Consider the following 27,678-nt stretch of genomic DNA (forward strand, 5'->3'; position numbering starts at 1 on the left):
TTACCTGAAAGAGGACAATTCCATTATTGCATCAAAATTGACCATTATCCTCCAGCGGCAATTGGGGGCGCCATACCACCAGAGAGGACCTTGGGCACCAACTAACAGTCCATATACAACTATTACTACACAGATTCCTCCAGCAGCATCGGATCAGGACCTGTGATCTCCATGCAAATTTCGTAAACCATCCACAAACAGTGATACCAATATTAGCCATCTTGGCCAATTACATCCATCTTCTATTGGTCTGTTCACTATAGAGCCTTGAGATCCCTTGAGCTCCATCATCCATCCTACAAGAGAGGTTTACCCTTTTTTAAACCTTTCATTTAAGTGTATAATTGTTTATGTATGTATAATAATGTCCATTGAGTGATATCACTTTTATTTACATAAAAATTATTTATTTATCAATTGGTTGTATTTTTGATTAATTGTAGTTCTTTGTAGATTGTTTTCTGCTCCTGTCTTTTCAAGAGGAGGTTGTCAGTGGTGCTGGCTTTCTGACCAATGGGGTGGTTTCTTCTCCTTCTGCTGACCCCTCTTTGAGTTCTGGTTTCTAGTCACCTGTGTTCTCCTTGACTTCTGTTGCTCCACTTTTAACCCCATGTTCCTGTCCCCCCTCCCAACCCTCTGTTATTTTACCCTTGCCCAAGCTTAATGTGCCTGCCATTCTTTCAGATGACTCCTTGCCTTCTGATACCGCTGCTCCAAGTGGTAGGACCAGCAATCAGGAAAAAGTTGATGACCAGCCTCCACATGATGTTGAGGAGTTGGCAGTCTAAGGTCCCTTTGAAGTTAGTGAGTACTGAATGAGCCATTGACTATTGTTGTTTCCCCTCCCAAGTCTAGCACCAATATAATTTTTTTTCTTCTGACTCTACTGATCACCAGTGGCAGCTTGTTAGGTTGATTGCACTAGAGCTACTGTAGCTAGGAAGTCTGGTGCACATGCTGAGCAAGCTGATGACTCAGAGTTACAATCTGATGCCCTGCATTGTGGCAATACAGCTGGGACTTGGAGCTGTACTAGAGCTGTTTGAGGCAGGAGTGAAACGTGTAGATCTCTCACTTACTGAGGAGATGAAGCAGAGTTTAGAAATGGGCAAAATGTTGGGGAGCACTGGGATGATACTTTCCCTGACTATAATCATTGTATAAGGTGCATGCTGGTTTTTGAGGCTTGCTATTTAGAGATACAGCTGGATGACCATAGTAATTCAATCGAGCATATGTATTTGTTTTACTGTATGACATAGTTCATGAAGTCGAATGGGAGGAAAAGGAGGAAGCAGGTCAGGAGATTGGTGATGCCAATGGGGGTTACATACTTTAACCTCTGGTTGGAGGTAATGCACAGTGGCAGAAGTGGATCAGTCAGACTAGGCCGGTGTTCCAGGAGTGGCAAGGGTGGTTCCTAAAATGACCCTGGGAAAAGACTCAGCATTTAAGACAGATCACCATAGGCTTGGTGCTGTACATGATAAATGTCTTATCATGAAGAGCTTAGGATATATGACCAGCTCTTTCTGGGTGTGGCCAATGATGTATGGGTGTGGCCAATGATGTGTGGGTGTTTTCAGTACTATGTAGATGTGACCAGTGCTATGTAGGTGTGGCCAGTGCTAGGTAGGTGTGGCCAGTGCTTTGTAGGCGTGACCAGTGCTATGTAGGTGTGGTCAGTACTCTCTGGGTGTGGCAAGCAATATGTAGGCAAAGTACAGTAAAAGTGGGAAAATAAGTAAATATAAATTGCAACTACAGCTAAATCTAACTAAACCAACTAAATCTGGTAATCTTCAGGCTACCCCAACAACAGGCCCCCACTTTTTGTGTGGGGGGTCTGGAACTGTAATCCCATTCACCCCATTGTTAATGACACTTAGAATGGTGACCAGACTTAGCTCAATATATAACTCTGCAGATTACACGGTTTCATTTCAATGCCAAATATTTATGTTCTCGCAATTTTCAGCTACTGTACAAGTTGTATTTCCTGCCTTCATGCGCTGCATTGCATGTTTTCTGCTTTGACTTCAATTTGTAAACTCTTTTTTTATATATTTATTTTTAGATTCCCGACAGAGACAGGACAGAGACAGGACACCATGGGCGTTATAACGAAGACAGAAGAGAGAGAATATGTTTTTACGGCTGTTGCTCATTAGACCTCCAACCTCCACACTCTAATGAACTATTTCTCATTATCCATAGCAAGGCATAGACCAGAGGTTCCCAAATGCGGTCCATATGGCCCCCCAACGGTCCAGGTAATAAGTATATCCATGCTTGACCACAGGTGACGTCATTAGTCAATTTGATTAACCATTGAGCCTCAGATATACTTAAAACCTGGACTGTTGGGGTGCCTTGAGGGCCATGTTTGGGGACCTCCGGCCTCTCACACTCAGCAATAGCTAAGTAGCACTTTGGCATATAGCAAAAGGTTCTGGTCTATCTCTTCCTGGGCCTGATTTAGGGTTGGGAGCGAATTAAAAAAAGGAGCACAACAAAATGAGCAATTTGCAGTATCGCTGATAACAGGACAAATTTGTTCTCAAAATGGAAAAAAACATGCTGCACTGCAGATGGGACAGATGTAACAGGTGAGAGTTGGATTTGGATGAGTTTTATTGTTTCTGTGCAGGGTAAATACTGTCTGCTTTATTCTTACACTGCAAAGTAGATTTCAGTTTTAACACACCTCGCCTAAATGTAAATTTACTAAGAAGGCCGATTACAGACGATCCCATGTATGAATGGGTACAAATGAGATTGGCCGTAATCGGCCGAGAATACGGCAATTTTACTAAGCTGCCATATTCTCCGGATCCGCATTTTACGATGCCAAATACTGATGAGGCTTAAAGCATTGCACAGATCAGGCAGATTGCACAGATCAGTCAGATCCTTGCGATGCTTCTTTGTGTAAAAATAAGAAAAATAAATGGTACTTGTTTCCTAGATCGGCGCCCAGATTTTCTATGTACGCAAACGTAGGGAAATCGCATCGCATCGCAAGGGCCATTTTAGTGCCGTGCAATGCGATGCGATTTGTTCATGTAATTTATTCACTGCTCTGTGTGCCCCCAGGGGATCGCATCTCATCGCACCGCCTGTAAAATCGCATGCGATCGCCTGCGATTTTATAGGGTGTGCGATGCCATGACATTACCTATACAATAATATCATTGTATAACATACACACCCCCCACTATCCACGCTTCGGGGTGGCGGAACACGTCCTCCGACTTTTTCATACCCCTACCATCTACGTCGGCGTGGAGTTGATTCTATTTAGTGTGGCGAGACACCGAGCCCGAAGCGTATCGAGTGCAGCGGATTACTTTACATGTATTCTGCGTCCACTCATCGCGCCTCGGGCTCGGTGGAGTCACCAATGAGGTCCAAAGTGATGGCAAAAAAACTGGTCCGGGTGGGATCACTTTGGACCTCATTGGTGACTCCACTCTGCAGGACTCAAGTTGGGTATAGTTATACCACAAAACTGCACCATTCCAAATTGGAGTATTAATATTGGCATCCACAACTGGGCAATCACCGGGACCTTGTATAAGCCCTTATTCAATCATGGACATCCACAGTTTCTGGTAAATATACATTCCATGGGGTTCTTGGGATAACAATTGACTCTCTGAATACTAGCTGGAATCCATTCTTCATTTTACATTCCCCATATCATGTTTTTTGAGAATTCTCATATGAAATACACTTCGTGATATTTTATTCATGTATTGTTTTAATTCATTTGTAATAAATTTGTTATAATAGAAACCTACTGTAGCGCTGTTTCATAGATTCTCCATTTTTTGGTCCCAAGTCCTGGGCTAGGGAGCAGTCCATAGACTCTGACAATGTTGGGAACTCCATCTGGATGTGTCCAGACTCCCCAAATTCAAAACATGCCAGCTTAGCCAGCCTCAGGTTCACCCCTTTATCAATGGGGTTTTTCAATGTCAGGCCTGAGTGGTTCCCAGACAATCCCAGTTTGAGACTTGGCATAAGTTTTGGCAAAAAAAAAACAAGAGGCTTGGGCATTTGCTGCAATGCCCCAAAATTTCTCGACCAATTCTTCTGGGGACTGGGGATCTACCTGCATCACCCACATTTGCTATCCAGGGATGCATTGGTCAATTGCTGCAGGTACCGCCATTAGGTGGAATAAGTGTTCCTCCAGTTTAAAATGTTTAATATTTCAAATTTTTTTAACTAATAGTTTTATTAAATAGTCTCAGCTATTTCCACAACAATGTCCCATTGCTACACAAAGCTCAGCCTGCCCCCAGAAAAGGGCATTGTGTGTACATTTTTGGCCACTAATTGGATACCACGATAATGACCATTGGTTTTTCCGAATTAGGCCCTTATTCTAGTTCACTCTTTCTGACAAAATCCTTCTTAGATGGACAAAACCATGTGCACTGTGGGTGGGGCAGATGTTACTTGTGCAGAGAGAATTAGATTTGGGTGGGGTTTTACTTCAAAGTGAGATCTATATTGCAGTGTAAAAATAAAGCAGTCAGTATTTACCCTGCACAGAAACAAAATAACTCACCCAAATCTAATTCTCTCTGCACATGTTACATCTGCCCCCCTGCAGTGCACATGGTTTTGTCCATCTAAGAAGGATTTTGTCAGAAAGAGTGAACTAGAATAAGGGCCTCAGTGTAACTTCTATTACTTTAGACCAAAACATGACAACTCCATTTTCACAGTTCCAATATAAACGGCTCCCCTCTGCAACTCCACCGCTTCATATACCGTATAACCGAGAGTAATGGTTACAAACGATACACAGAGCCCGATTCAGACCTGTTCGCTAGGCTGCATATGTTTGCAGCCTAGCGAACAGGTAAACTCTGCCCTGCCGAATGTCTGCCCTCCCCCCAACCCAGTGTCCCAATCCCCTTCACTTGCGGCCGAACGGGAGAGAAATGATTCGATGATCGCACACATCGGATGATTTCTCTCACCTTCGGTAATAAAAGTCTAAGTTCACTTTTATTCCGGCCGCTGCAGATCGGCAAAAATGGTCTGGGCGCTAATGTCATGTGATGTCCGCCACCTGCCCTGAGCAGGGAACGCTTAGCGTGTTTATGGGGACACCCATAAAACGTTGGGTGTTCCCCTCCTGCCTCCCCCTGACCATCCCTCCTGCAGCGACCAGCTCGGCGACTGTGAAACTCACCAAAGCAGATCATCGCTCATGCGCAAATCACATTGAACACGGGGACGGATTTGGACCCCAACGAACAAGTCTGAATCGGCCCCACAGTCTGGTAGGCTGTAGCTCCACTCTGGGGGTAAAGATTCTATAAATGAAAAGAGGTGCTAATGCCTACAGCAACCAATCAGATTCTGAGTGTTACGGGGACCCCTTAATTAGATACAATCAGAAAAAGACAATGTATGAAGTTCATAATACAAACAATACATACAGTACAAACAATTGTGTAAGATACATACTGTAGACTTAATATCTCCTAAATAAAGGCTATACATAATGTACCCTCCTCATAGTCTTAATACAAATCTTACAACGTCTTAATACAAATATATTACTAAACCTGGTTGCGTAATCCCACTGCTACTTTAAGTTTGCATAAAAACTTCAGGAGGCATGTGTAATAGCGCCCATGTTTGTCAGAGACGCCAGATGACGGCCGTGCGTAGACTTTTTAACCCCTTCCCGACATTTGACGTACATTTACGTCATGGCCGGGAGGTACTTCCCGACACATGGCATAAATGTACGTCATGAGTTTAAACTGTCACTGCGTCTCGAGACGCAGTGACAGAGGGACGATGTCTGCTGTCCCTGACAGCAGACATGTCCCTGCATGCCCAGGGGGGGCTGCGATGTCGCCCCCCCGTCGGCGATCGCTGTGATTGGCTGTTCAGTGTGAACAGCCATTCACAGCGTTTTCCTGTGTTACCAGCGAATCGGACGCTCGGTAACACAGGTGTCAATCACCGCCGGGCGTCAGGGGGCATGAGGGGGTCATCGGTGACGATGACACCTCACCCCACCCTCACCCCACCTGCCCCCAAGGCTGTGATTGGTCCGTGGGACCCACGGACCAATCACAGCCAAGGCGCGACATTTAAACTGACGGTGACTGCGCTGCAGACGCCATTCCGGTCTGGAATAGCGTGCAGAACGGTCACCGTGCCTGCCTGCCGTGAATACCGACCTGATCCTTGCTAATACTTACCTGATCCTTGCAAATACCTTACCTGATCACCTTATCACTGCTTGTAGCGTGCTGGACGCTTCCTGGATCTGACTTCCTGAGACTTCCTGCTGCTGCTGCAGTGTGATAGAGAGATAGAGAGATAGAGAGAGAGATAGAGAGAGATAGAGAGAGATAGAGAGATAGTGACAGAGAGAGCTATATTTTGTGTCTGCTACCCCCCCTTTTTGGGGGTGCAGGGGTTTTCTATATATATATAACTGTCAGTGCTGCTGCTGCAGTGTCATACAGTGATAGATAGTGATAGATAGTGATAGATAGTGAGAGGTAGAGAGATAGAGAGATTTGTGTCTGCTACCCCCCCTTTTTGGGGGTGCAGGGGTTTTATTTTATATATATAACTGTCAGTGCTGCTGCTGCAGTGTCATAGAGTGATAGATAGTGATAGATAGTGAGAGATAGAGAGATAGAGAGAGATAGTGACAGAGAGTGATAGAGAGTGTATATTTTGTGTCTGCTACCCCCCCTTTTTGGGGGTGCAGTTTTTTTTTATACATATAACTGTCAGTGCTGCTGCTGCAGTGTCCTAGAGTGATAGATAGTGAGAGATAGTGAGAGATAGAGAGATAGAGAGAGATAGTGACAGAGAGTGATAGAGAGTGTATATTTTGTGTCTGCTACCCCCCCTTTTGTGCTGATCAGTATATCTGTGCTGATCAGCAACTTTTTGGGGGCGCAGAGGTTTTTTTTTTATATATATACCTGTCAGTTGCTGCCAGTTGCACTGTCAGTTGCACCAAAGGTTGTGCACCTGCTGTCCCTCACTGGTAATCAGTGTCGCATCACTGATCACCTTTTTTTTTTTTTGTGAGTGCTGTGGGGTCTTTTTTTAATTTTTTTTTTACACACACTGATTTTGTGGGTGTCCTGTGGCCACTGTGCGCCGATCAGTGACGTACATCACTGATCAGCTTTTTCGGCACAGGGTTGATCAATTTTTTTTTTTTTTTTGATCAGATTCCTGTTGCCTTTGAGCGCTGTTCAGTGACAGACGTTACTGACCAACATCTGTGCTCAATTTTTGGCGCAGGACCTTTTTTTTTTTTTTTTAACCCCTTCAATTTTTTATTTTTAACCCCTTCATTTTTTTTTTTTTATTGGTATAAAGTATTTTTTTTTTTCTGCACCACATACACACTACATACCCCCCGGATTGAAATAAAGTTTGTACCCCCCCCTACACTATACACGTGTTGAAACATTTCACTACCAGTAACACAAAAATAAAAATGGCATCCCAAATGTCCTCCCAAATGTCCTCCCAAATGTCCTCCCAAATGTCCTCCCAGTCATCCAGGAGAATGTATTCAGTGGAGGAGGCATATGCCATGCTTGCCTCTGACTCTGACACAGGCAGTGATGCAAGCGGGGAATTTGAAGGATTCGTCTTAAGCTCCTCTTCCTCCTCTGGTGATGAGGGACCCCCTCAAAGACGCCCCCGTAGATCAGCTGAGATTCCCCCCCCAATAATTGATCTAGTATGGACCCCACCACCAGACAATTTTGAGCCCCAGGTTCCTGAGTTTTTGGCCATGCCAGGAATCCAATTTGATTCCACAGGTCTCAGAGAAATTGACTTTTTCAAATTATTTTTCTCTGATGATTTTATAAATTTAATGGTGGACCAAACTAATTTATATGCCCAGCAGTTTATTGCTCAAAACCCCACGTCATCATTTGCTAGGTGGACCCCTGTAGATGCAGTAGAGATGATGACGTTTTGGGGTCTGGTGTTTCATATGGGCATAGTAAAAAAGCCAGAAATTAGGCAATATTGGAGTACAGATGTTCTGTACAGTACTCCATTTTACCGTATGGCCATGCCCCGGACTCGATTTGAGACAATTCTTAAATTTATACATTACACCGATAATGCACAGTGCCCACCCAGAGATGATCCCACCTTTGACCGGCTATTCAAAGTCAGGCCGGTCATTGATCATTTCAGTGCCAAATTTGAAGAGGTGTACATCCCTGAAAAATTTATTTGTATCGACGAGTCCCTTATACATTTTAAAAGAAGGGTTAAATTCCGCCAGTACCTTCCCAGTAAGAGGGCAAGGTATGGCATAAAAATGTATAAACTGTGTGAAAGCACCTCAGGGTACACCCACAGGTTTAGGGTTTATGAAGGGAAGGATTCAAGAATTCAACCGCCAGAATGCCCCCCCTCCCTCGTAGGTGTTAGTGGGAAAATTGTCTGGGATTTAGTGCACCCCTTCCTGGATAAAGGTTATCACCTCTATGTGGATAACTTTTACACTAGCATCCCCCTGTTTAAGGCCCTTGGTTCAAGAGGTACAGCAGCTTGCGGTACTGTGCGCAAGAACCAAAGAGGCCTCCCAAAAACGCACATTGCCCAAGTAATGAGAAGGGGTGAAAGCAGGGGAATATGCAACGAAAATATGTTGTTGGTCAAATATAAGGACAAGAGGGATGTCCTTATACTGACAACAATTCACGGAGACAGTACCACCTCCGTCCCTGTACGAGGTACCAGTACCCACACCTCCAAACCTAATTGTATCCTGGATTACAATAGGTACATGGGCGGAGTGGATCTTTCAGATCAGGTACTGAAGCCGTACAGTGCCCTGTGGAAAACAAAAATCTGGTACAAGAAGGTGGCCGTGTATATCATCCAGATGGCACTGTATAATGCTTACGTGCTATTCCGTTCTACCGGCCAGAGGGGGACATTTATGCACTTTCAAGAGGAAGTCATAAAGGGCCTAATATTTGGGAACCAGCAGGCAGAGGGCCCCAGTACTTCTAGTACTGGCCCCCGTATTGTACCAGGGCAGCATTTTCCTGATGAAATCCCCTCCACTGGAAAAAAGGGCAGGACACAAAAAAGGTGCAAAGTTTGCTATAAAAAGGGAATAAGAAAGCAAACTATTTTCCAGTGTGACACTTGCCCCGACAAACCCGGCCTATGTATAAAGGAGTGTTTTAAAATATACCACACATCTATGGAATATTAGGTTCATAATTTCACCGTGCTTCGGGGGTCTTGCTAATGCCACATAGCACCAACCATTCATTCCACCAGAATCTGAGCCGCAAAATCCAAAAATCACTCCTTCCCTTCTGAGTCCTGCCATGCACCCAACTGGTATTTTTTGGTCACATGTGAGGCATTGCCGTACTCGGGAGAAATTGGGGCACAGATTTTGGGGTGCTTTGTCTCCTTCATTCCTTGTGAAAATGAAAAATTTTGAGCCAGAACTGCATTTTTGTGTAAAAAAATGTAATTTTTCATGTTCACTGCCCAGTTTTATCAAAATTGGTGAAACCCCTGGGGGTTTGAAATGTACACTATACCCCTAGATGAATTCCCTGAGGGGTGTAGTTTGCAAAATGGGGTCACTTGTGGGGGGGTTCCACTGTATTGGTGCTTTGGGGGTCTTGCTAATGCGACATAGCACCCACCATCATTCCACCAGAATTTGTGCTGCAAAATCCAAATATCACTCCTTCCCTTCTGAGTCCTGCCACTTTTTGGTCACACATGAGGCATTGCCGTACTCGGGAGAAATTGGGGCACAGATTTTGGGGTGCTTTGTCTCCTTCATTCCTTCTGAAAATGAAAAATTTTGAGCCAGAACTGCATTTTTGTGTAAAAAAATGTAATTTTTCATTTTCACTGCCCACTTGTATCAAAATTGGTGAAACCCCTGGGGGTTTGAAATGTACACTATACCGCTAGATGAATTCCCTGAGGGGTGTAGTTTGCAAAATGGGGTGACTTGTGGGGGGGTTCCACTGTATTGGTGCAACATAGCACCCACCATTCATTCCACCAGAATCTGTGCTGCAAAATCCAAAAATCACTCCTTCCCTTCTGAGTCCTGCCATGCACCCAACTGGTATTTTTTGGTCACATGTGAGGCATTGCCGTACTCGGGAGAAATTGGGGCACAGATTTTGGGGTGCTTTTTCTCCTTCATACCTTCTGAAAATGAAAAATTTTGAGCCAGAACTGCATTTTTGTGTAAAAAATGTAATTTTTCATGTTCACTGCCCACTTGTATCAAAATTGGTGAAACCCCTGGGGGTTTGAAATGTACACTATACCCCTAGATGAATTCCCTGAGGGGTGTAGTTTGCAAAATGGGGTCACTTGTGGGGGGGTTCCACTGTATTGGTGCTTGGGGGGTCTTGCTAATGCGACATAGCACCCACCAAAATTCCACCAGAATCTGAGCTGCAAAATCCAAAAATCACTCCTTCCCTTTTGAGTCCTGCCATGCACCCAACTGGTATTTTTTGGTCACATGTGAGGCATTGCCGTACTCGGGAGAAATTGGGGCACAGATTTTGGGGTGCTTTTTCTCCTTCATACCTTCTGAAAATGAAAAATTTTGAGCCAGAACTGCATTTTTGTGTAAAAAATGTAATTTTTCATGTTCACTGCCCACTTGTATCAAAATTGGTGAAACCCCTGGGGGTTTGAAATGTACACTATACCCCTAGATGAATTCCCTGAGGGGTGTAGTTTGCAAAATGGGGTGACTTGTGGGGGGGTTCCACTGTATTGGTGCTTGGGGGGTCTTGCTAATGCCACATAGCACCCACCAACATTCCACCAGAATCTGAGCTGCAAAATCCAAAAATCACTCCTTCCCTTCTGAGTCCTGCCATGCACCCAAATGGTATTTTTTGGTCACATGTGAGGCATTGCCGTACTCGGGAGAAATTGGGGCACAGATATTGGGGTGCTTTGTCTCCTTCATACCTTCTGAAAATGAAAAATTTTGAGCCAGAACTGCATTTTTGTGTAAAAAAATGTAATTTTTCATTTTCACTGCCCACTTGTATCAAAATTGGTGAAACCCCTGGGGGTTTGAAATGTACACTATACCCCTAGATGAATTCCCTGAGGGGTGTACTTTGCAAAATGGGGTGACTTGTGGGGGGGTTCCACTGTATTGGTGCAACATAGCACCCACCATTCATTCCACCAAAATCTGTGCTGCAAAATCCAAAAATCACTCCTTCCGTTCTGAGTCCTGCCATGCACCCAACTGGTATTTTTTGGTCACATGTGAGGCATTTCCGTACTCGGGAGAAATTGGGGCACAGATTTTGGGGTGCTTTTTCTCCTTCATACCTTCTGAAAATGAAAAATTTTGAGCCAGAACTGCATTTTTGTGTAAAAAAATGTAATTTTTCATTTTCACTGCCCACTTGTATCAAAATTGGTGAAACCCCTGGGGGTTTGAAATGTACACTATACCCCTAGATGAATTCCCTGAGGGGTGTAGTTTTCAAAATGGGGTGACTTGTGGGGGGGTTCCACTGTATTGGTGCTTGGGGGGTCTTGCTAATGCGACATAGCACCCACCAAAATTCCACCAGAATCTGAGCTGCAAAATCCAAAAATCACTCCTTCCGTTCTGAGTCCTGCCATGCACCCAACTGGTATTTTTTGGTCACATGTGAGGCATTGTCGTACTCGGGAGAAATTGGGGCACAGATTTTGGGGTGCTTTTTCTCCTTCATACCTTCTGAAAATGAAAAATTTCGAGCCAGAACTGCATTTTTGTGTAAAAAATGTAATTTTTCATTTTCACTGCCCACTTGTATCAAAATTGGTGAAACCCCTGGGGGTTTGAAATGTACACTATACCCCTAGATGAATTCCCTGAGGGGTGTAGTTTTCAAAATGGGGTGACTTGTGGGGGGGTTCCACTGTATTGGTGCTTGGGGGGTCTTGCTAATGCGACATAGCACCCACCAAAATTCCACCAGAATCTGAGCCGCAAAATCCAAAAATCACTCCTTCCGTTCTGAGTCCTGCCATGCACCCAACTGGTATTTTTTGGTCACATGTGAGGCATTTCCGTACTCGGGAGAAATTGGGGCACATATTTTGGGGTGCTTTTTCTCCTTCATACCTTCTGAAAATGAAAAATTTTGAGCCAGAACTGCATTTTTGTGTAAAAAAATGTAATTTTTCATTTTCACTGCCCACTTGTATCAAAATTGGTGAAACCCCTGGGGGTTTGAAATGTACACTATACCCCTAGATGAATTCCCTGAGGGGTGTACTTTGCAAAATGGGGTGACTTGTGGGGGGGTTCCACTGTATTGGTGCAACATAGCACCCACCATTCATTCCACCAGAATCTGTGCTGCAAAATCCAAAAATCACTCCTTCCCTTCTGAGTCCTGCCATGCACCCAACTGGTATTTTTTGGTCACATGTGAGGCATTGCCGTACTCGGGAGAAATTGGGGCACAGATTTTGGGGTGCTTTTTCTCCTTCATACCTTCTGAAAATGAAAAATTTTGAGCCAGAACTGCATTTTTGTGTAAAAAAATGTAATTTTTCATTTTCACTGCCCACTTGTATCAAAATTGGTGAAACCCCTGGGGGTTTGAAATGTACACTATACCCCTAGATGAATTCCCTGAGGGGTGTAGTTTTCAAAATGGGGTGACTTGTGGGGGGGTTCCACTGTATTGGTGCTTTGGGGGTCTTGCTAATGCGACATAGCACCCACCAAAATTCCACCAGAATCTGAGCTGCAAAATCCAAAAATCACTCCTTCCCTTCTGAGTCCTGCCATGCACCCAACTGGTATTTTTTGGTCACATGTGAGGCATTGCCGTACTCGGGAGAAATTGGGGCACAGATTTTGGGGTGCTTTGTCTCCTTCATACCTTCTGAAAATGACAAATTTGGAGCCAGAACTGTATTTTTGTGTAAAAAAAATAATTTTTCATTTTCACTGCCCAGTTGTACCACAATTGGTGAAACCCCTGGGGGTTTGAAATGTACACTATACCCCTAGATGAATTCCCTGAGGGGTGTAGTTTGCAAAATGGGGTCACTTGTGGGGGGGTTCCTAACTTTTAGCATCTTATGGTGCCTAGAAACCTACATGGTGCCTAAAAAATAATCTCATAAAAAGGAGGCTCCAAAATCAAGTAGGTGCTCCTTCTATTATGAAGCCTGTGGTTTGGTCACCGTGCACACTAGGGCCACATATAGGATATTTATGAAAACAAAAGAATTGGGGGAATCAATTTTCAGTCACATTTCTCTAGTAAAATGTACTGTGTTCCTTAGAAAAATGTATTAAAATTGCAAATCTGCAAAAAAAAAGAAATTTTGAAATTTCACCTACACTTTGTTTTAATTCCTGTGAAACACCTAAAGGGTTAACAAACTTCCAAAATGCTGTTTTGAATACTGTGAGGGGTGCAGTTTTTGAAATGGCATCATTTATGGGGGTGTCTCACATACAAGTCCCTCAAAGTCACATCAGAACTGAACTGGTCCCTAAAAAAATCAGTGTTTGAAATTTTCTTGAAAATTTGAGAATTTGCTATTCATATTGTAAGCCTCCTAGTGTCCCAAAAAATTAAAAGGAAGTTGAAATAATGATGTCAACATAAAGTAGACATATGGTCTATGTTAGTTATTCACTATTTTGAGTGGTAAGATTATTTGTCTCACAAGCAGAAAATTTAACATTTTGCAAATCGCTAAATTTTCCATTTTTTCACGATATTTTGGTATTTTTCACAAAAAAACACAGACTGTATCGACCCAAATTTACCACTAATTTATAATTATTCCAACAGGGGGACGTACCGCGGAAACTACAAACCGATAATGGTAAAGAGTTTCTAAACAAAGTCCTAAAAAAGTTGTTAGAAAAATATGGTATACAACATTTCACAACCAATAATGATGTGAAAGCAGCCGTTATAGAACGCTTCAATAGGACTTTAAAAACACGAATGTGGCGATATTTCACGGCGAATAATACATACCGATATATAGACGTTTTACAAGCGTTCATTACCAGTTATAATAACACATACCATAGAACGATTAAGCGGGCGCCGAATGAGGTGGATGGCTCTAATGCGCTGGATGTCTTCAAGACGATATATGGCGATTACTTTAGAAGTAAGAAAACAAAGGCTTGTTTAGCGGTCGGGGACCACGTTCGTATCTCAAAATATAAGGATATATTTCAGAAAGGTTACGAACAGAGTTTTTCTGAGGAAATATTTGTAATACGCGGCGTGAACACTAAAGGACTTAATCCGCTTTACACATTGGAGGATCTCTACGGGGAGGCTATAACGGGTAGTTTTTACCCCGAAGAACTTCAAAGTATACCGAAAAACTATAATAGGATTTACAAAGTGGAGAAGATTTTAAAAAATAAGACGGTTAGAGGGAGGAAACACGTATTAGTCAAGTGGCGTGGTTACCCCACAAAATTTAACAGTTGGGTCGCTGCATCGGAGATAAAAGATATATAAACAAAGAGGAAGATGGATGACAAACCCTTCTACATAACATTGCCGAGTAACGCCTCAGCCGATACATTTCCACAAAATAAGATTTCTGACTATACCACAAAGTTAGCAAGGCCTATAGACTTAAGTGGAGATTGGGAAGTAGCTCTTACAGAAATACAATACCCACACACCTGGAATACAATCGATGTGCGTGATTGTGTGTTGAAAATAACAAAGTGGGATGGGACGAGCGGTACAGTAACGAGGGTTTGCGTTAAACCGGGGTTTTATGAAACCATCGGGGCGTTACTGTTTTCTTTCAACGCTGAAATTGACCGACATAAACTGGATGGTTTAAAACTATTGTACGATCCGCTTGAACGAGAGATAATCATCGACAACAAGGCGATGTACAACATCTCAGCAGGTCCTAAATTGTCGAGAATACTGGGGTTATACCCGAAAACTAAGTTTTTAAAACCGTGCGCCGACATCAGCGGAGGGCAATATACGCTCTTCGTGTACACAGATATTATCGAACATCAGAGGGTCGGTGATAGTTATGTTCCGTTGTTGCGCACCGTTGAAATAAAGGGCCGTAACAACGAGATGGTCACTATACGGTATGAGAAGCCCGATTATGTTCCGTTGTGCAAGACGCATTTTGACACTATAGCCATAGAGATAAAGAATGATCAGAACGAAAACATGTCATTCAAGTTTGGGAAAGCGAACGTGAAACTACATTTCAGACGCCGCAAATCCGAATTTTATTAAAGACAATGGTGGCCGTTAAAAATTATGGTGACCCGGGGCTCTACGCGCAATATTATAAAACACAGGCCGGTAATGGATTACCCGGTTTTCACGGCAGCGCGTATATGTACGGGTGCGGTTTAGGTGGAATTTTTCGAAGCCTGTTCAGAAAAGCGGTACCGCTTTTCCGAAGAGGGCTGGCGATAGCAAAGCCCCACGTGAAGAATGCAGCACGCAACATCGCGAAAGACGTCATCGGACAAGCCACAGCGGCGGTTGTGAGCAAAATACACGACGCAAATCAAGCGAAGCAAGATGGATCAGGTTTAATCTATGCCAGGAAAGGGGCGGCTAAAAATAAACGGAAGCGGGCAATACGACTTCCGACATGGTGCAGACCCCTTTTAAACAAAAAACGGAGCAGACGCGGCTTAATTAAAAAAAGGAAACCGAAGCGAAGGGTCGGTGATATTTTTTAAGCATGTCTTTCATACACAATGAATCCATGGAATGCGCAAAATCTGAACTTGATCTTTTTGACGTACCACCGACGCAGACCAGCGTAGAGAAAAGCCTCTACGTCGAAGTTCAACCTTTGGCGGCATTATCCGAGACCGCGCCGCTTGAATTCTACATAGCGGCCAGCGGGGAACACTACTACGATCTGAACAACACGTTGCTGTACGTGACCTGCAAGATCGTACGGCCTGATAACACTGCTATACCTCAAGACGCCAAGGTCGCTCTTATTAATTACCCCATAGCAACTTTATTTAGCCAGGTTGATGTCACTTTGGGCGATAGGCTCATATCGCAGTCCAATAATCTTTACGCTTATAGGGCCTACATAGAGACCATACTGAATTATAGCTCAGATGCGTTATCCACAAAACACACAACTGGATTATTCTACAAAGATGTGGCTGGAGAACACAACACAAGAACCCTGGATGGTGTAAACACAGGGTTTATAAAAAGGGCAAGAACAACGGCACAAAGTCGAACGGTTGAATTATTGGGGCCGCTACACTGTGACCTTTTTCATCAACATAAACTAATATTGAACGCCGTGGACTTGAAGATAAAACTTATCAGAAACAAAGATGCTTTCTGCTTAATGTCTGCTGAAGCGGAGGCCTTTAAAATTCAGATTGTTGCAGCGTCCCTGTTTGTGAAAAGGGTTCAGGTCTCACCCGCAGTCCGGATTGGACACGCCCAGGCCTTACTGACCACCAACGCCAAATATGCGATCGATAGAGTGGGCATGAAGATCTATAGCATACCGACGGGGAGTCGCGTATTTAATTTAGAAAATCTGTTTTTAGGACAGGTGCCAAAAACCGTTATAGCCGCTTTTGTAGATAATGAAGCGTTTTCAGGAGCCTATGACAAAAACCCTCTACGGTTTGAACATAAAAATGTAAACTTCGCATCCCTATACCTGGATGGAACACCGCATCCGGCCAAACCATTTCAACCAGACTTTGAACACGGTAATGCGGTTCGCGAGTATATGTCGCTCATTCAGATCACAAATAAGCAGAAATCAGATTCGGGTATACTAATTGACCGTGAAGAGTACCTCAACGGCTACACACTATTTGCTTTTGATCTGTCGCCTGAACAGGAATGCGCGGAGCATCTGTCTCTAATCAGAACCGGAAATCTACGAGCTGAATTCCGGTTTGCAGGAGCACTAGACCGGACAGTCAACATAATAATATACGCATTATTTGATAATATCATCGAGATCAACCAGCGGCGCGATGTGTTGTATGATTATCTATAAATGAAATAAATAATTTTTATATTTATCGTATATTTACCAATATTCATCACCCCATCAGCGATATGAACACATTACAGATAAATTGTATACTGTACGCTAATCCGGTGACGCGTCTGTTTTTTAAAGGGACCTACCCGTGTGATATGCTTCCGAGCGGTAAACTATCGCAATACCCCTGCGCGTTTGTAATCAACACACACACCAGCGCCCAACCGGGGGAGCATTGGTTGGCCGTTTATTTTAACAACCAGCGCGAGTGTTACTTTTTGGACTCTTACGGTTTAGAACCTGACAACCCCCTATTCCCAAAGGCCATAATAAATTTTTTAAACTCAAATTCAAAAAGAATTTACCACCAAAATAAGCAGTTGCAAGGTTTTAACAGTACCGTTTGTGGACAATATTGTATATACTTTATATTTTTCATGTGTAAAAATTACAAATATACAGATGTGTTGGCCCGTTTTAGTTTTGATACAAAACGTAATGATCGCTATGTATCAAACTTTGTAAGACGTCTCCCTAGAAGTCATTGTTTGAGTCGATATACGGGTAACTGTATACAGTCCTGTGTCACCAGTAACCAACATGTGTTTGATAAAAATAATGTGTAATACAAAATTGCTTGTGTAACTTGTAACTAATGTTGTGATTGAAATGCTGTATGTACATCGCTTATGGTTACTTTCTATTAAAAAATCTTGCTTATTGAACTTTATATCGTGTGATTGCATATTTTTGCAGACAATCTGGTTAGAATCAAAGAACAAAACAGCATTTTATAAATCATAATCATATTTTATTGGTACAGACAAAATGTATTTACAGCAAAATAATCACGAATAACACGATAAACTTTACAGTTAAAACAATACACTAAATACATGATACAATACAAATTAAACGTCATCGTACAAATTAAACACACAAAAATACATTGTATAAAAACATTATAAATTAGTTATATGTTAAAGGTTCAACCACTGCGAATCCTGAAACAGATTTACGGATCTTTTCCTCGGTAGTAAGTATCCGTGTGGCGTTGTTAACCCGGGGGAATTTAAAACATTTATACGACTTTTTTTAATGTTGTGTATTGGGGAGGCTATATTAACATTGCCAATTTCATCATCGTAGATTTCAGCTTTTAAGCGATCTAACTGTAATCTGTTTGATGCATTACCAACTACAGTGGACGGGATATTCAACTCAGCCATAGCGCGCATAAATTCAATCCAGCCGTTAGGCATTTTATGACTCGTCACGCTGTGATTTTGCGTGATACCCCTTATCAAGTCTAACACATTGGATCCTGGCACTGTGACGCCTTTATACATAAACACACCCTTGCGGTCCCAATTCGCAATGTCTTTAGAGCGAACCATTTTACTCATTAGTATTTCACAGTTCTTTTTATACCGCGCATTAACACTGTTCAAGACATCGTGGTAAACAGCGTCGGTAGCATCGTCTTGTGTAGGGTTAGTTGTATCCTCAACAGCATTTGCACCGGGTGATAAAAGCGTTAAAGTTGACATTTCTCTATCAGTTTGTTTACTCAACACCAGGTATCTCTGTAACACAGCTGTGTAGCGTTTTGCCTTTTCATACTCTGATAAAGCATTATTATGTAGTATACTTATGATCTCAGCATCTAGGCTTTGCGTGGCTGTTTTGCGTATATCATCGCTGGTTGGTTTGTTGTTTAAACGGTCTATCTGTTGCTGGGGGACCAGATACATTTTCTCAGCGTATTCCATCACCGATTAGACAGTAGTCCGGTAATTAATGGAATAGCAAATCCTAGCAACGATCCGATAAACCCACCCGACTGTTTCACCAACCTCTTCTTTTTCCCAATGGCGCATTTCTTATTACAAAGCGATTTTATAAGGGACCTCTTCTTTTTAAGGTAGTTCAACTGGCGCTGTGACAGGGGTATTTTACCTTTAAGCGTATTGAGAGCAATCTCACATATGGCTGTCACCAAATCGTTTGAAGCGTTGGATAATATAGCGTTTCTTTGGGCCGGTTTGGCTTTAATGAGGGTTTTTAAAAGGGCCCAATTACGCCTTATCCTGGTCGACATGTTCACAGCTGTTAGAAGTGGTAATGAATGACTATAGGATGCGCGGTTATAGCTATTTAGAACCCCGCTTCTTAACAACATAAGCTACTGGTGTGTCGGGGGGAAATAAACCGCTTCGTAAACGATAATCATCAAGGGCATTGTTTCTTAAATCAACCAGTAAATAACCGTATGGTGGCTCCGTAGCGGACTCATAGGCTTCAAGAAAAAAACGATATTTTGATGGGTACATTTGTCTAGCCAGAATGCTAACCTGCATTTTATCCCTGGGGTTTTTAAACAGGACCATATATTTTGTGTTTAAATGTATAGTCCTGCTCTTTCTACCTTGACAAAATATGTTTTGCACAAGGTACATGACACTGAGATTACGATGGTGCACATACTTTGTGAACGCTTTCTCAACCTCAGAATTATTACTCGCTGCATCCATCAAGTCATCTATCACCGTTAAATTAATCTTATCAGGGGGAAAAAGCTGGTCGTCGCTAAATGACTCGGGCAACCCCTCTATAAAACGCATACCAGGGTGAGCACTCAGAAGTTGGTCATATATCGGTTGCCAACAGGTGTAAAACCAAACAATATTATCAGGTACATGCGTCATATGTGTGGATGCGTGTTGTATTAGCGTTTTCACAAAATAACTTTTCCCCGAATTGGAGGGCCCGGCTAAAATACAGGAGAAGGGGTGTTGAAAACGGATATCCATCTTAATAACCAAATGGTAGGGTTGTAAAATTATCCGTGAGGTTACGTTTAGTGTAAACGCACTTTTGCGTTTTCTGCAGCATACGGGTTTCAATCTGCCAGTACTTTTTCACACGTACTATACCGGGCTGCCTGGTCACAATTTTTTTCTGATCCTCGCCTTTGGGGTTTAAAGGATAATCTAAGACCAGTTCTTTCAGACTGTCAAAGTTAACGTGCTGCTCATTACAAACATTCAACGTTATACCTTTGACCTTGAGGCTCGTCTTGCCGTTGCTTAGTCTATAGCCGTATGACTTGGGGCCGGCTGAAACAAACTCTGTTATATGCGTACCAGCTGGTAGTTCGCTGGTCAACTCCCCTAGATAATCGCCTAATGGCGGATTCCAGTCACCGGGCCTGCTGACAAAAATTACAGAATCTGTATCGTGATACAGACATCTATCTTGTAATCTATCCAATAGGTTGTACAACTCGACGCGGGCGTGCGCTGTGGTAAATGCAGCTATAAATATATTTGTTGTTGAAGACCTGGTATAATGGTCTTTGGCGTATTTCCAGTTGACCATAACAGTTTCTGAGTCTATGAAGTCTAAAGCAGACACCTCATAGTGTGGTTGAAAGGCATATTCAAAAAGCTTATCAGGATCTGTCACTAGACAAGTATTGGGCATGTTGCTACGTTGACCAAATTTACCCCATAATGAGTTTAAAAACAATTTAGAAATTTGTCTTTTGGCGGGGTTGACATTTATGTGTTCGTGTCTTAAAGCTATGCCCTCATTTTTTTGATACGCGTCTATGTACTCTTGTTGTTTCACAGAGTCTGTACACCAATCAGGGTAACCAGAAGCCTCCTGTTTATCTCTGAGGTGTGTTTTAATGTAACCTGAAAACAAATCATCAGATCTCTCATCAAAATGCCACACCTCATAGATTTTACACACTTTGTACCCCTTTTCTATAGCAAGATTTATCTCCACTGTGCACCATGTACCGGTTAGGGCGCGGTTTTCTGAGTCATGAACACACGGCTCACACTGTCCAGATTCGGCGCATGTGCGGCACAGCGGAAACATTAACTTGCCATTCATTTTAACCGGTAAAACTGGAAAGAAAAGGCCTCGCGGAGGATTAATTTTTAATTTAACAAAACCGAAATACTTTGTGACATCATCAAAGTCCTTATAAATGATGCGTGGGTGACGTATAGGATATGTTTTGGTCTTGTTGACAAATGGGTATAGGCTAGTAAAGTCAAAATAGTGTATTTTTTCATCGCACTCTGTCTTGTGATAAAGTTTTATGGCGTTAGTGCGGCCGCCATAAAGACCATCACGAGGATCCAAGGGGTCAGGGATTTCCAAACCTTTCAGAAAAACCTGAAGCTCCTCATCAGTCTCCCTCATTTTCTTCCACTCACACCCCCACATCTCCCTTATCTGAAATCCACACCGTTTAAGGAAATGTATCCTTAACTGTGTCTTGTGCCGCAGTTGACCGTAGGTTGTTTTAGTCAGATTGTTTTCATCATCGGCTTTGTAACAGTTGTCACAACCGTGATAAAAACACCCCTGGAATTCATAAGCTGTTGGCACGCCGTTAATCACGGCGTAACCGTCCAGACTGTATCTGCCGACTTTCTTCTCACCACCTTGTAAAGCGTGTCTTATACTCACACCTTCTTTGTGTTCTATGTACATTAACCACTGTATGGCCGGTGTTGAGTAACGCTTCTGGGTCTTGTGATAGTTATCACCCGGTACAAGAGCCAATGTGTTTGCCTGTAAATATTTACAACGATACATAGCCATACAAACCGACGCTAAAGTCGTCAGTTGGAATGGATCAACGTGACGTTTAACGGCTACATCTTTTTTCTCTGCCGCTATTACAAACTCCTGTTCTGTCATGGCTATAACGGCTGATCTGAAAGCTGCGCACCCTTTTTGCAATATTCTGACATCCTCTTTACAATATCGTATTAATTCTTTTTGAAAATTAAACGCCTTGTGTTTGTTTTTTTCGTACCACTCTGTAACATCAGCGGCCTCCTCAGGCATCATGTGTTGTAGGCCAAAATATTCTATTGAGGGCATGCCCCCTATGTAATTTTGGTTATCGGCTGTGTTAAAAAAATGCGGGAAATGACCTTTAACGCCATCAAATCCCATGGCCTTTGGAAATCTGCTCAATTTCATGGGGAGAAAATTGAGAGAGTCTATAAACCTAATCTTCAGATCTTTTATTGTGATACACATTATGTTTCCGCCATTAGAGATGAGGGATACTGTATACCGTTCTTTGATGATCTTGTTCAATACAAAATACGCATCATACCGCCCAGCGTTATGGGCTATGAATGTGTAATGCGCAAATTTTGGTTTCATGAACGTCTTTACAAAATCATCGATACAACCTTTGCCCTTAAACTCCCAGGATTTCTCACCCATTAATGTGAGAGCGTAACAGTAGTTTGGTATATGTATACCTGTCTCCTGCATGCATTCGAAATCAAAAAAGATGTATTTGGTGGTGGGTTCTTCCGCTTTGATGGGGTGTATGTAACACAAATGATCCGCAAACCCATCAACATATGCCTTGCAAGTAGAACACTTTAGCCCCTGACACTCATGAGACCTGCGACGGTAGAGACAACACCTGTCGCAATAAACATGTTCAAGACAGGATATTTTGCGATCTAAAGCTAAGGATTTGTGCTCCTCTAAACATTCACGCGATCTGCAAAACACCCTACAAACCGAACATCTTAATGCGGAAGCCCCATCATCAGCGCACGCTTGTCTGTGACAAGCCTTACAAAAGAAAAGACAATCGTGGCTATTTTTGCGCTCATAAGTTTGATTACAGAAGGAACAGAAAAATCTCGATCCGAGAAATGCGCAGATATTAATCAGGCCATAATAGTGTGAATCGTGATATAATACATACAGGGTATCACCGTAGCGCGAATCTGAAGAATAGTAATGCCAAGAACGATTATTATGATATAATATTGTAATTTTTGTTTTTAAGTGTTTTTCAAAAACAACAACGTCGCTAAAGCTGACTGCTTTATCGATCGATAGTTTCAAATCCTTATGAATTTGAAGCGCCCGATCGTGTATTTCAGCGTCTGTGGCATTACCTTTATCCAGAAGTTTGCAGATCGATGCCGCAAAGCACAAATAATTGTGCGTATTGTTGAAATCATACAGGTGTCTTCTGCGCCTTTCTATAATTAAGCTGTATGGAATGCGTCTAAGGCCGCGACCAGTTAGGGCCCCACCCGCTCTATTTCTAAAAACAGTGATCACAAACCTTAAACCCGTGCCTAATAAGAATTCAGCGTTACTTTGAAGAGTGTTTGTAATTTGATTCAAGAAACTGACAGCGTCTAATGATTCTTGCGGCTTTCGGTGTGAGTAGATGGCGTTGTGTAAACCACCCCCCTCCAATCTTAACTGTACACGATCATTAGGGTCAACACCAACCATGAATTCATCAATCATAACCTGTATAGCGTTGTGTACGGCTTCAACACCCTCTGCAAATGATGTAACTCTTTCCAAATTAACAAATTGAAAATGATTATGATACTCAATAGCTCTGAAATTAGGATGGTGTCGCTCATACCTGTTAACCGCTTCTAAGTACACATCTCGCCGACCTTCACCATCACCGGGTGGCGCACTCCCATCTATGTCATTATGCCTGGGCGTTGCGGGGTGTTCAACATTGTCAGGTGACGCAGCGTCACCCGGTGATGGTTGGTCCGGCGATTTGTCAGCCTGTGCACACGGGGTTGGGGGTGTGCCTCGCACCCTGTGTTGTTTACGCTTTCTCAGCCTGTATATGCATTTTAAAGCCTGTTTTATTTTCGAACGGCGAAATAAGTGTGAGATTTTGCACGGTACATTTGCTTTAATTCTTGGGGCTTTTTTACACACATGTAAATTACGTTTCAACCCATAACCCACCATGCCTAGTCACGGATCCGTTTCAATTATCTCGGCAAAATGATACATGTTCGCTTTAATAAAATCCCTAGTCCTCACGGTCTCTGCTATATGATTTGATGTTACATTCATGTACATTTCTACAAGTTCTTTAATGATCTCTGGCTTCTTTTTTGAACCATAAAGCTCATCTTTTATACGGTTCAACAGGGTATTGACATTTCTACGCATGTACCCTATATGCTCAGGCATCCTCCCCATGACCGCGTAGTATTGTATTTCCGCATCTTGTCCTAATTGTTCCACATTCTGACCCCCATCAACTATGTCTGTCGATACCACGGTCGGCGGGGCATCCGCACCGCCCGATGCGGTTGCCTCGCCGACCGTGGTAAAAACACTGGGTAGTTTTGTGTAATCATCACCCATTACTTTATCAGGGATTCCGGCTACAGATGTTACAGCCTCATCATCATTCTGTGGTGTATCTGAGACTGACTCTTCACTAGGGGTGATAAAAAATGTTTGCCCATTTAAGTCCTCATCATTAGCGGATAATGTATCTGCAGGCGTGTTACTGACTACGCTTTGCGTTTCTGCAGTATGATGTTCCTGCGTGTCTGAAATCACGATGACATCATCATCCGTCAGCGGCGTGTATCTCTCTCTTGACAGTCGTAAAGTTTTACGAGTCTTCACAGTCTTTGTATTACCGGCAATGTCAATGTCGGATTCAGTAGGTGTTGCAGGTGTTGTAAATGCGTGCGGGTAATCCACATTACTCACGGTTGGCACTGTTTGTAATGCAATTCTTTTTCTCATGGGTCTACCTTCCGAATATTTCAATCTTCTTTTAAGGTCTGATAAATCGGCCTTGTTTTCTTGACCGGCTCGACTTTTTGTAATTCTCCGCTTGCTTGGCTTGAAATCGTCGCGCTCGGTGGCCATGATCTCGGCCCTTGATACATTTTCTTGACGTTGTGGGTCGATCACCGTTTTAGCTGATTCACCCCCATCCATTTCAGCATTGAGTGGTTGAGCAACCCCGGCCGCGGCTATCATTTTTGCGAATCGTCGCGGATCCGCTGTAAATAAAAAATAACAACGTTTTAGTTACACATTCGCGGACACTAAGACAACCGCTTTATAACACCTTCAGACCCGCCTCCCAAAACACCCACCCCATCCATGTCGGTTTGCATCTACACAGTCTGTTTAATACCTGTGGTATCCATTTGTAAAGAACAATGATGAACGCGGTCCTATATAAGAAACTAAATAAATAAACATTACATTACACACCTGAATATTTGCCAGATCTTTCCATCGGCGTGGTTCCTACTGTAATAAAAATCACACCGTTTTAGTTACACATACGCGGCCACAAAGACAGTCGCATTATAACAACTTCAGGATCACCTCCCAACCCCCCCACCTTCCTTGTCGGCTTACGTCTACACAGGCTGTTTAATACCTGTGGTTTCCATTTGTAAAGAACAGTGGTAAATGTTGTGCTATATAAGAAACCAAATAAATAAACATACACGGGTATTTGTCAAAGGTTTGCGCCGGCATGGTTCCTTTAAACAATGACCAGAAAGCTTGATCGCTGATCTGGGCTCTTTTTGCTCCTTTAGCCAATGCGCTGTTGGGTTGTTTGGCGTTTGATCCAACACCCGCTGTCGGTTCTCTGTATCCGGATGGTCCCGCTTCACACGTATCGGCCCTAGGTACCGTAGGTTCATACCGGCTAGCTATGTCATCTGTAATACATATATTATCAATTAACGACACATTCGCTGACTTGCGAAAAAAAAAAAAAAAAACGTCATTTAAGTCATGATAACAACAACTCCTGTGGACACTATTCATGATTTTGCGACGATATGCAACATTTAACACAAAAACACATTATAAAAACATCACTAGCCAATCGTCAAAATTCACCTTGTATAGCCGGGGTCTGGTATAGCTGTTTATAGTGTTTTGCCGATGGTAAATTCCAGAGATCATCCATTATGTGTTCTGCATCAGATTTCGACATAATCGGCGATACTAACAGAGAACAAATAACACATTAATATCACAGGCGGTATAAAAATGAATATAACAGGATATATATATATATATATATATATATATATATATATATATATATATATATATGAGTGAGAACGTGAGAGTTCGCGCGAGATAGCGTGAGAGAGAGAGAGAGACATATTTTTGGAAATAATAATATATCACATTTTTTTAACATACATCACATTTTTTGACGGCTTATGAACACCTACATTTTTGCGATTCGGACAAATCAGAGTATGCTGCGTATGGGTTTTCGAATGTCGTCAGATCCGGACCGACTGTGAAATCCGAACCATATGATCCAACTTCAGATGCGTCATTTGTGACATCTGAAACTGATTTATGGGATTAACAATTTAATAAAAAATAATATATACATAAAAAAATAAAATAAAAATTAACACAACAATTTTGTAGAACGAAAAATACAATCAACACGTGTAACATTAATACCAATAGGGCGCTTGTCTTAACAGAACCTGTGACTAACACATCTGAGCCTGGTAATAATAATTAACACCAACAGAGTAACATTTATAACCACCGTCAATAGCCCCCTGTGCCTTAACAAATCATGCCCTAACAACAACACTGTGTCTTTGATCTGTAAACTTACATGTATTTGTCTGCTCATTTGACGGCTGTTGGAAGCTGGGTAACTCTTGAAAATCTCTGAGACTTATTTTATTTGCATTAATGGTTTTGTATTCCTTTCTCTGTAATAAATAATAATAAGTTGAAATAACAATACAATAAGATATTGTTAAACTATTGTAAATATCATATACACACCTGCATGTTGATGTTTTGTTGATAGCTTAAGTTCAAAGTCAATTTCTACAACAATCACTGTTGATAATAAAAGATAACTATAAGCAAACATAACGAAATTTGCGTGCACAAAATCACATAAAACTATTAACGCTCTCACAAAAAACCTCATCTATGTAAATTTATTACAGGGGATCCAACAAAGCTACAGCAGCACCCCCATCATATCACATGCGTAGTCAGCAGACAGCACATATAAATGTGATAACTAGCTCATTATTTAAAATCATTATGTATAATACAATGATACAATATTAAAATGAAGCTATTTATAAATATCAAAGCCGTAATACCAAAAAACCACATCTACTGACATTGTATTCTATAGATCATTCAATAAAAATTAATTACAGGTGATCCAACAAAGCTACTGCAGCAACCTCATCATATCACATGCGTAGTCAGCAGACAGCACATATAAATGTGATAACTAGCTCATTATTTAAAATCATTATGTATAATACAATGATACAATATTAAAATGAAGCTATTTATAAATATCAAAGCCGTAATACCAAAAAACCACATCTACTGACATTGTATTCTATAGATCATTCAATAAAAATTAATTACAGGTGATCCAACAAAGCTACAGCAGCACCCCCATCATATCACATGCGTAGTCAGCAGACAGCACATATAAATGTGATAACTAGCTCATTATTTAAAATCATTATGTATAATACAATGATGCAATATTAAAATGATGCTATTTATATATATCAAAGCCGTAATACCGTAATCTGCGATGACTAACATTAACGAACTGTAAATTGTAATAACACAATATACTGTATTTTTAAAAGCAATATGTATAATGTACAGACCACAATACACTAATCACTGCACATGCAAATGGACAGTTAAAGTACCATAGGCTCAATATTTTTCTTTCCTAAATAAATGATTAACTAC

At 42.0% G+C, this 27,678-nt stretch overlaps 1 protein-coding gene across 1 annotated transcript; it reads right to left on the bottom strand.

The window, feature by feature from the left end:
- LOC146073517 (uncharacterized) lies at positions 1–26,828 on the bottom strand. Its single transcript, XM_083180694.1, has 8 exons — positions 26,725–26,828; positions 26,549–26,648; positions 26,142–26,267; positions 25,798–25,905; positions 25,395–25,613; positions 25,153–25,191; positions 24,086–24,935; positions 1–4 (listed from the first exon to the last, which is right to left on the bottom strand). Exons 1-8 carry the CDS (start codon positions 26,728–26,730, stop codon positions 1–3), a joined length of 1,452 nt encoding a protein of 483 aa, XP_083036820.1. The 5' UTR covers positions 26,731–26,828.
- Between the last annotated feature and the right edge of the window lie 850 nt (positions 26,829–27,678).

Source organism: Crinia signifera, chromosome 4 (assembly GCF_055691185.1).
Source record: "Crinia signifera chromosome 4, ASM5569118v1, whole genome shotgun sequence".
In the NCBI taxonomy this organism is placed as follows: domain Eukaryota; kingdom Metazoa; phylum Chordata; class Amphibia; order Anura; family Myobatrachidae; genus Crinia; species Crinia signifera.

Bases quoted from the DNA above. Each gene is read 5' to 3' on its own strand.
- LOC146073517 (XM_083180694.1), bottom strand. The intron at 25,192-25,394 runs GTATGTTTATTT...TTTTTATTACAG, and splicing joins AACCTTTGACAAATACCCGT to TAGGAACCACGCCGATGGAA. The intron at 24,936-25,152 runs GTGTGTAATGTA...TTTTATTTACAG, and splicing joins AAGATCTGGCAAATATTCAG to CGGATCCGCGACGATTCGCA.